This window comes from Passer domesticus, chromosome 5 (assembly GCF_036417665.1).
Source record: "Passer domesticus isolate bPasDom1 chromosome 5, bPasDom1.hap1, whole genome shotgun sequence".
NCBI lineage: Eukaryota > Metazoa > Chordata > Aves > Passeriformes > Passeridae > Passer > Passer domesticus.
Genome location: NC_087478.1, coordinates 75,416,164 through 75,425,522, shown reverse-complemented (window position 1 = coordinate 75,425,522; position 9,359 = coordinate 75,416,164). Strand labels below are relative to the sequence as shown.

The window sequence follows — 9,359 nt, the reverse complement described above, 5'->3', positions numbered from 1 at the left end:
GTCTCCTCTGCAGACGTTTGGGAGCGTGAAGGGAGGATGCTTTTTTTTTTTTTTTTCCCTTTTTTTTTCTCCCCCCCCACCCCCCCCGCTTCTTCTTTTCCCTCCTTTCTGCTGAATTATTCATATTGTCAGTGGTGAAGCCAGGACTATTAGCATGCATCAGACATGCTGTTTGTCTGTTTGCTAACATTCTTCATTCAAGACTTGTTAACTACCAGACAAGCTTAACACGCTTCTCTTTTCTCCCCTCCTCTCCTCTTTCCCTCCGTCTCTCCCCCCTCGCTCCCTCCCTCGCTCCCTCCCTCCCCTCTCTTCTCCCTTCCCTTCCCTTCTGCCTGCTCTGCTCCCTTCCCTTCGCCGCCGTCCCTGCCACCCCTCGCAGCCGCCCATTGTTGCCGGCGGGGCCGGTGCGGGCGCGGGGCGAGGCCGCCTCCCGGGCCTGCCCGGCCGCCTCTCGCGGAGCCTGCCGCCCGCCTTGCCGGCGCTGCGGGAGCACCCAGCGCCGCATCCACCGGCCGCCGTCCCGCCCTGCCCGGGTAAGCTGCTCCCGCCGGAGCGCGGGGGGATGCCAAGTGGGAAAATCAAGTTTCGGGAACTACGTGGGGATCGGCACATTGGCTCGCGTCTGCCTGGTAATTTATGATTAACCAGGAGTGCGTTATCAGCCCGGCGAGGTGCGGGCTCGTTCGGGAGGATCGCTTTGCTGCCTATTAAGGATGTGATAGACTAATATTTGCTATTGTTGCTGTTTTTTAGGTTCTCTTCTCCCTCTCTATCGAGTCTGCCCCTCCCTTCGCTAGCCTGTTTAAAACCAGCAAGCTTCATTTTCTTAGCAGACAAAGGTCGATCACAGCTTTTATTTCTGAATGCAAATGTTCTAGGACTTGTGCCAGTCCTGCCTTCATTGAGCACAATATAACTGCTTTCCTGAATGGCGCTTCCCCCTTCCCTTCTAAAAAATGAAAATAGAAGGGAGCCTAAGAGAAGAAACAAAGTTGGGCGGTGCAAGTTTTTTACATTTATTTAATATTTCAGTCAGTGTGAAGCATTATTAAGCATCCCTGTGCAGAGCAGCTGTACCGTAGCCACCAGCCAGTGCATGGGGTTTATTTGTAGGGACACATACGAGAGAAGGGACCTGGTGGCATTGCTCAACTCCTGGCTTTGCAGGTAACTATCTGATGCTCTTCAATGATTGTATCTCATCGCAATTACATTTCCTGATTTTCTTAGCAACATGAATTTGAACGTAAATATTTTCATCCTTCATGTTTAAATTTTTTGATACCTGGAATTGTTCAGTATTAGTTTCTAATTACCATTTTTATAATATATTTTAAAATACTGTTTTTCAAGGCCTTTAAAGGTCCATAAGTGCCAAAAGTGTATTTTCTTTTTATCTTTTACGTATGCGATCTGGCACATGCTCACGCACACTCCCACTCTTTTTCTCTTCGGGTGTTAATGAAGGAATTTATTTTAAGTAGAATACTTAAATATTAGAGTAATGCCATTTATAGACCAAAGTAGCATGTGGATAGAGATGTACTGAGTTAGGCGCAATTTGACAGATAGTTAAACACTTAGGATTTATTACTACTGTGAAATTGCCAGACTTAATAGGTATTTTCAATTCTTTATATAGACTAATCTATGTGGAAATTAAAGTACCTGAAAATAAATATATTTCAGGACACTTTATGAGGAAACTAGTCCTTTCATATGTGTTTCTAAACCAAAATGCTTTTTCTGCACAATGGAAAAATGGGAGGCTTGTGTAAAATATTTTAATCTTTTCCTGTTAATTTTATTTATGTCTAAGATTTAAAGTAAATAACAGACCAAATACAAATAAGTTCAGGCGCTTTCTCTGAAAAAAATAAACAAAAACCCAACTAAATGAAACCTCCCAAAAACACCCCAAAATAATTTGAAAATACCTAGTGACTTATAAAAAAAAAATTTTAAATTCAGGCCATTGACAGCATTGTATCAAAACCATCTCCGTATTGGCATTGCATTAGAAGTGTTTTATGGCAACATAAACTGAAATACAACTCATAACTGTGAGTAGTAAAGCAGTATTTATTGGCTGATCATGCTCAAAGTAACTAGAGAATATTTTAGTGAACTGTGTAGATTAAGAAAGGAATTTAGGAGCATATGGCTTGGTGATAGCTAAAATTAATTTCTTCAAAGTAGTTTTTAGAGGCCTGTAGCAGCTACATGGTACAATGCTAATAAAATACTAGTTGAGGGTTCACAAACTGCTGAACACTCCTCACTGAGAAATTTCCTAGTACTCGGCAATACTGCTCCTAATGATTCTATTTATCTAAAGAAGATTTTTTTTTTTTTTTTTGGATCCTTAGCTTGTAATACTTGGGGGCTGTTTTGTTGATGAGGACTAGCTTAAAGGAATATAAAATTGTTTCTCACATATTAGTTCATTATTTTGTGGAGACTTGCTAGAAATTACTTCTGCAAGTAAAAGGAGCAGAATTGCCTGGTTTATTTCACAGTGAGGGTTTCTATAAGTATGCTGAACATAGCAGTGTATAAAGACCACGTGCATGTTAATTGAAGAGGGATTAAAATCTGTTCATTAGATTGGCAATTTCCAGGGTTTAAATTCAAAATTATTTTTAGTCTGTAACTTGAAATGTAACTGCTGATAAAACTATTCAGTCCCTCAGATGAATGTCTTCAGAAATTATGCATGTGAGCTGGAGCATTTACATTTTCAAAGTGTTTTGTGTTGGAGTGCCAAGATTCTCGTACAAAATGTTTTCATGCATGTTATGAAAAATGAAAAGCATAGACAATACTTTGCTTAATTAAAAGATTTATTTTATAGCTGGCTAGGATGAAATTTGGCATATTTTCAGATAAAAATTATGAAGTTTTGCGTATTTTCAGGTAATAATTGAGTGAAACAGAATTAAAATAATCTATGATAGAGCAAGTTGAGTGCAAAATGAGTGTTTCTCCCTCACCTCAATCCTCAAAATGCAGTTTTGTCCTCTGAAAGGAAATTTAAGGAGTTGCTGATAAATGAACTGTCTCTTGTTAGCCTCCCACCTATCTTGGCTGAAAATCTGGCTTTTACCCACTGGTGTGGAGAGCGAGGGGAGCACAAGGGTGAGGTCCCTGTGTTCCAGGCCTGAGAGGGGTGCGGAGTGCTGGGCAGAGCCGCGCTCCGTGCGTGGCACAGCAGTGATCCCACAGGAGCAGGATCTGCAGGCAGGCAGACTACCATGGGAGCCTTACTGCCACAGATAGCAACTGGGCCATCTGGCTAAACTTTTTAAAATTAATTGCGATTTCGTCCGGATGAACGTTGCCAGGTTGGGATCAGGGTACGAGAGATTTTATTGTGGGTAAAGGAGAGGAGGAGGCGGAGAAAAGAAAGGGAAAGAGAATGGAGCAGGAGTTAGCTCTTCTAGATGTGAGTGCAGTCCGGGGTTCTCGTCTTTGTTGAATGTGTGAGATGAGTGGGACTGTGAGGCTGGATTGTATTTTGTGTGGCTCTGTGGGTACAGCACTGTCTTCTCATAGTACATGCCAAGTATTCATAAACCTTCGGTAGCAGATAAGCAGAAATAAAAGGAGTGGAAGGAATGCTTTTTTTTCATCTAGTTTTCTTTGGGGGAAAAAAAAAAAGGTTGGGTTTTTTTTGGGGGTTTTTTTTGGTGGTGGGGGGGGGAGGTAATTCACATTCACTCATTGCTTCATCAGCTCCCCTGCGAGCAGAATGGGTTCTGTGCTGCACTCGGCCTCCATCCATGTGCCACATGTTCCATAAACCTTGGCAGGGCCTTGGTGCTCAGAGTCTGCCATGCACATGGGTGCTCAGGGCAGGGGCAGGCCCGTGATCGTGACACCTTCCCTCAGGAAAATGGAAATGTGCTCTAATTAGGCATTTTTCCTGCTAACTGCATCAGTCCCTCGCAGCTTGAAGCAGGTGCTGGTAATCAGCCCTCCCTCCTCCCCCTGCAGTGGTGGTGCTTGTGCAGGTCTGAGATGCACAACAAAGCCACGCTGCCACAGTCCTAATGCTGGTTTATGGTGCCTGTTCCTGTCCGAGAAGGGGGGAAAAATAATTTAAAAATAGGACTGCATGTGTTTTGTTTCTCAAATAAGACACACTGTGGAGCGTGTTCCTTCATAGCTGCATGCGTGTTCGTGCAGTGTGTGCTCGCCCAGCGCGTTTGATTGTCGCAGAGATAAGTGTTCATTTATTCAGTGTGTGTGCAGCTAGACTCACGTTTGCAGCCAGAAGACAAAAAGTTGGAATCCCTGTAGCCAGCACAATAGGCGTTCCCCAGCAGTGATCCCAGCAGATAGAAAATGGACGGGTAGGTGTTTGGAAGTGCACACGCACTTCTGCAAGTCCTGAGTTTGTCTGCTCTAAACTGTGCTGTGCAGATCTGCCCTTGTTTATGCATCTGACTCCATACCTGAGCCACACTGAATTCTGTTGAGCTGAGTTTGATGGCCTTTGGAGCAATCCCCCTCCACCAGATATTCACTAACATACTCTGTGTGCACATTTGTGGAATCACTAATAATTCCGGCCTGTAACTTCTCACCAGAGAGCGAACCAGCCCGTGATTCTCTTAGCACTGGTGCAGAAATCTGTCCACAAGTATTCCTCTGCACTCACAGAGGATATTTTAAATCTCCAGTTCGAGAAGGGTTTTATTTAAATTTGACTTATGATCTCCAAAATAGAATGTAATTCTGTTCAAGACACCTTCATTTGTAGAGGGATATGTAGGAATAAAATGCTCAGGATCAGGCCCTTTGCAGCCTGTCTTTAAAAAAAAATATAGCATCAAATATGAGATCTCATAATTTTGAGTTGCCCTTTATAAAAACTGTCTTTTTTCACAGATTAATGTTACCATTTATTTAGTAGTTGTATACTCCTCGTTCTTACATACATTTGAAATTTGCTGTTCTGTACCTCTGGAAACAAAGGATCTGATCCTAAGGCCTCTGAAGGCGACAGGGGTTTTTTCACTGACTTCAAATGGGATTTGGATTAAGACTATATACATAATAGTTTCAAATAAAGATCTGACTGCTACAGTGGTTTTCAGGGTCTTTCACAAAACTTTTCAAAACTCTCATTAAAATTGTCTAGGCATGATGCTCCAAATTACACATCTAAGCATGAATCATATTTGGTGTTTGGCTTTAAAAAAAAAAAAGAGGGGGGGGATGCTCCAAAGAGCTTTATCTCACTGGTGCTCCAAATGAGTGTTCTATGAATAAAAAAGAGGGAATGCTGGGTCAATATTTGGTATGTAGCTGATGCATTACCTTATGCATTCTTTATTTAAATTAGGGCAGCCTTTTTGGAAGGAGTCTATAGATCTGAGATGGCAATGTACTGCCTATTTATTTTTACACACGTAAATTTAAATTAACCTCAACCGTCGTATCCTGTTATCTGCCAAGGAAAACATTTAGCTCCTGTCCAATCTGTGTGGAGTTTCAAAGTGATTTGCTCTTTTCAAACTTGTTAAAGCGCAAATAGAAAAGTAAATTGCTTTGCATACCGATCGAACATTTTGCAAAGGGGAGGGAAGAGGAGCTAAGGAAAAACGAATTTACTATTATAATAACCAATATACCTTTATCAAATATTAATTAAGTCATCATTTTCTACAGCCCTTGATTGATTGCATTTGAATTGCTGACTGATATTTTGCCATACTTTAAATCTGAAGGACACTTAGCATGTTGCCCATTTATTCAGATACCTTCACACAGATATGTTTGCTGTGGCATTCATTCAGCTCCTGAAGTTCTTTTGTCAATGTAAGCAGACATTTCCAGAGGACAGGCCAGCTACAATTTCAATAATAAAAGAGTTCACATGGTTTTATAACTACAGAGGTGAATATTTTTGGAGTGCCAAATTAGAAAAAATAGTACTATTTAGACTGCTGTTGTTTTCTTTATTTTTCTCTGATTTTTTTTCCCTTATTTATGTAGTTTCAAAAGTAGAAAAGTACCCTGCAAGCAGGGGCTAGAAGACAAGGAGCAGCACCATCGAGTCTATTTATTTTAATGCTGGGTGGACAGGCTGCTGAACTGAGCAGATTAGAGAAATATGTGAGAGCAGAGCGTTTTTGTTTTTCACAGCCCTGCTAGGCCAAGGTGTTTCACTCTGCATTTAATTCCTCGGAGAGAGGAGTCAGATTGAGGGGCCTGTAAAAGTGATCACCAAATGCTGGTTTTTTCACACAAGTTAGGTTATTATTTCTGAAGCACTGCTCACAGTAACCTGCCTCGTGGAATCACAGTGGCATAGGTGATCGAGGAGGGGCTGCTCTGTGCGAGAGTTCATTTGCATTTTCATCTGCAGGGTGTAATAACCATAAAGCAGCTACAAATATTGACAGTGTCTCAGATGGACAGTTGTTTCAGTTCAGGCAGTTCTGTGTTGGTGAACACGAAGCTTTGACATGGACTTCTAAATGCATTGGCAATCTTTTCAGAGCTGCTTGTGCTTTTTATTGGAATGCAGTCTGCAAAAGGCTAGGAAGGCTGTTTTGTTGCATCCAAGAGATTTTGATCGCTGTATTTGTTTTGCTACCCAAACACAAAGAGCTCTGGTATATTTACTTCTACATTTGTATATACAGCAAGTATCATTTTCAAAAGATTTTCCTCTTTGATAAATCATTCTTTATTTTCTTATTTTTTATGTATATGTTTATTTTTCTCTCTGGTTGCAGACTTTTTTTTTTTTTAAGAAAGGAGAGTTCTCATGATCGTTTTGTTACCTTTGGCAGATAAGATGTATTGTCTGATTTGTCTATAGGAAACAAAATAGCATATCCAGTCCTGAATCAATGGAAAGTCTCCCACAGATATCAGAGGGTTTTGGATTGTACTCTCAAACCCAACTAACACTAATTTAAAAACCTGATGCAGGAAGCCTGAACTCGAATGACTCTTAAAGTACATTTAAAGAATGCTACATTCTGCACAGCCTTAGACTTGGGCAGTGAGCTTTTGTGCCTTCTTGCTTTACCCATTTTAACCCAAGGAGTGTCAGAATGCTGCTTTCTGCCTTTAAGGGACACGGCATCAGTATTCTTCCTAATCCAGCACGCATTTATGAATTGCAGGGTGCACAGAAGGAATTGATCACATCCCAAAATGCGTGGAAACTCTGTTATAGGCCCAAAGGACATATACAATTTTGCTGCAGGGGTTCATCGCAAGGTTTAGTTTTGGTTTTAATGCAGTGTGACCTATAGGGTTTTTTGATTGCTTAGTTATTATGTGAATAAATAATTAACATTTTAAAATTTATTTTTATTAGTAAACCATTTTATAAAAACAGTTTTTCAACTCGATCTGTTATGAAGATAGCTAGTTACCAGTTTTTAATTGAAGGTTATACGTTTCTCATTCTATAATTATTATAGAAGGAGGAATTAACATGATCACATGGAAATTTTGTTTCTTAAATGGAGATTTACATTGATGGATTGAAGGTTTAAGGTGCAGATTTACATTTAAATTACATATTACATGACATTTACATTTTAAATTATACTAAAACAATTATTTCTACTGTCTTACTGGTACCTTTGAATGTCTCTATAAAATTATTTCATTTAAAGTATAACCTACATTACTATGTATATGTTTCATGTATGAGATCTGAGTATTTTTTGTATGAGTGTGCTCCTGTTTGGTGTAAATAAAAGTGAAGTTGCATGTACAGTATTCACATGTACACATTTAAGACGCTATTTAGCACTTACTTAGAGTAGTGATTATAACACAAAATGTTTTTGGGGGTGGTATTTAGCAACATAAAAATGGTATCTGTCTGGTGCTTGCATTTTGTTTTCCCCAAAATGCTTTCAGGAATCAAAGCTCAGCAGTGTTGCTTAAGAGAAGAGAAAGGATTTCTATCTAATTAATTAATTAAAATATATTGAGGAGTAGCAGATGGCTTCAGGTGCAGCCAGCTGGGAACGAGGTGGCCTGGAGTGGGCTGATTTGGGACAGGAAAGCCAGCTGGAAGGTGGCTGTGACTCTTGTAAGGAGCAGGCCAGAGTGGAAGTCGGTGAACACAGAAGAAGTGTAATTTTCTGAGGAGAGCTGCGTGTTTGTGGAGGGTGCCACACCTGTGTGTGTGTCCTTGCTGTGCAGGTCCCTTTGGTCCAGGGCACTGCAGGCCACGTCTTGCAATCGGTTTTATCAAGTTGCAAGGAACTTAAAGTATGAGCATAATTCTCTTCCCAAAATAGATTTCTTTAGTGTCAGCTGGATATGGCTGGTTTGCACCCATATAAGGTTCTGGGCTGGACACAGAAGCACTAAAATTCCATTATTGTTGAAATAATTGCTGCAAGCTTTTTAACTTTTGATGCCTGCTGAGCTGAATACGCTGAAGAGTCCACGCAGGCTTGGTGGTGGGTTGGATTTCGCCTGGAAAAGGGGGGTGAGTGCACCTGTGTCCAGTTCCTGAATTTTGTAACTTTTCTTGTTCAGTATGTTCCTCCTGAGATACAATCTAACCTAAAACATTAAATGGAAGAGCAATTGAAGGTTCAGCAGAAGTGCTAACAACCTCTCCTGAACATTAATCTGTGAAAAACTAGTCCTATGCCTTAACTGTGTCTATTAGTTTTAAGGCCGCAAGCAGTGGAAGAACAAATAGAAAAATCTTTAGAATTCAATTAACACCAGGAGATCAAGCTGAAAAACCACTTTGCCAGTGCACTTGCAGCCTCAGTTCCAGCTCTGTAATGAGCATTTCTGTAGAGTGCTCAGGACAAAAGTTTCCACAGGTGACCAGTAGCTGTTGGGTGGGTCTGCTTCTAATGGCAATTTAAAAAACAATAAAGCCACTCTTCACAGAGTGAATTTCAGCTTCGTGCTGATAGCTAGTTCAAGGCCTACATAAAGTTTAAGCCCCACTCAAATCACTTCATATAGCCCCCAGCTTTTTTCTGTCTGTCATGTACCATGAGCTACTGCTGTAGAAGCCACTGGAAGAAATAATGGGTACAAAGAAAAATTAACACTTCTGGGACTGCAGATTATTTTGATCACAGACTTTATTTAGTCATTTTTCTGTCTTTTCTTATAATGACCTTTACTTTGTGAAATATGCATTTAGACATGCTATTGTCCATAAATTAGGCCTTGATGGAATGGGAATTGTGATGCCATTGTTTGGAAAAGTGAGTGAGAAGTTGGTAGATTCTTTTTCACTCAGCCTTGGGTATGAGAGTAAGTTTCCTCCTCTTTCTGTGCCTCAGCACCTTCCCTTGTAAGCTGGAGATGAATCTGGTGTTGCCCATGAGATTTCTGGTGTG

At 40.6% G+C, this 9,359-nt stretch overlaps 1 protein-coding gene across 1 annotated transcript in view; it reads left to right on the top strand.

The window, feature by feature from the left end:
• The window catches only part of LOC135301016 (Krueppel-like factor 16), a 263,897-nt gene that overhangs the window by 145,693 nt on the left and 108,845 nt on the right, over positions 1–9,359 (top strand). The window contains exon 7 of the mRNA XM_064421136.1: positions 383–536. Within this exon, the coding sequence (XP_064277206.1) occupies positions 383–536 (154 nt within the window). The remainder of the gene's footprint in view (positions 1–382; positions 537–9,359) is intronic.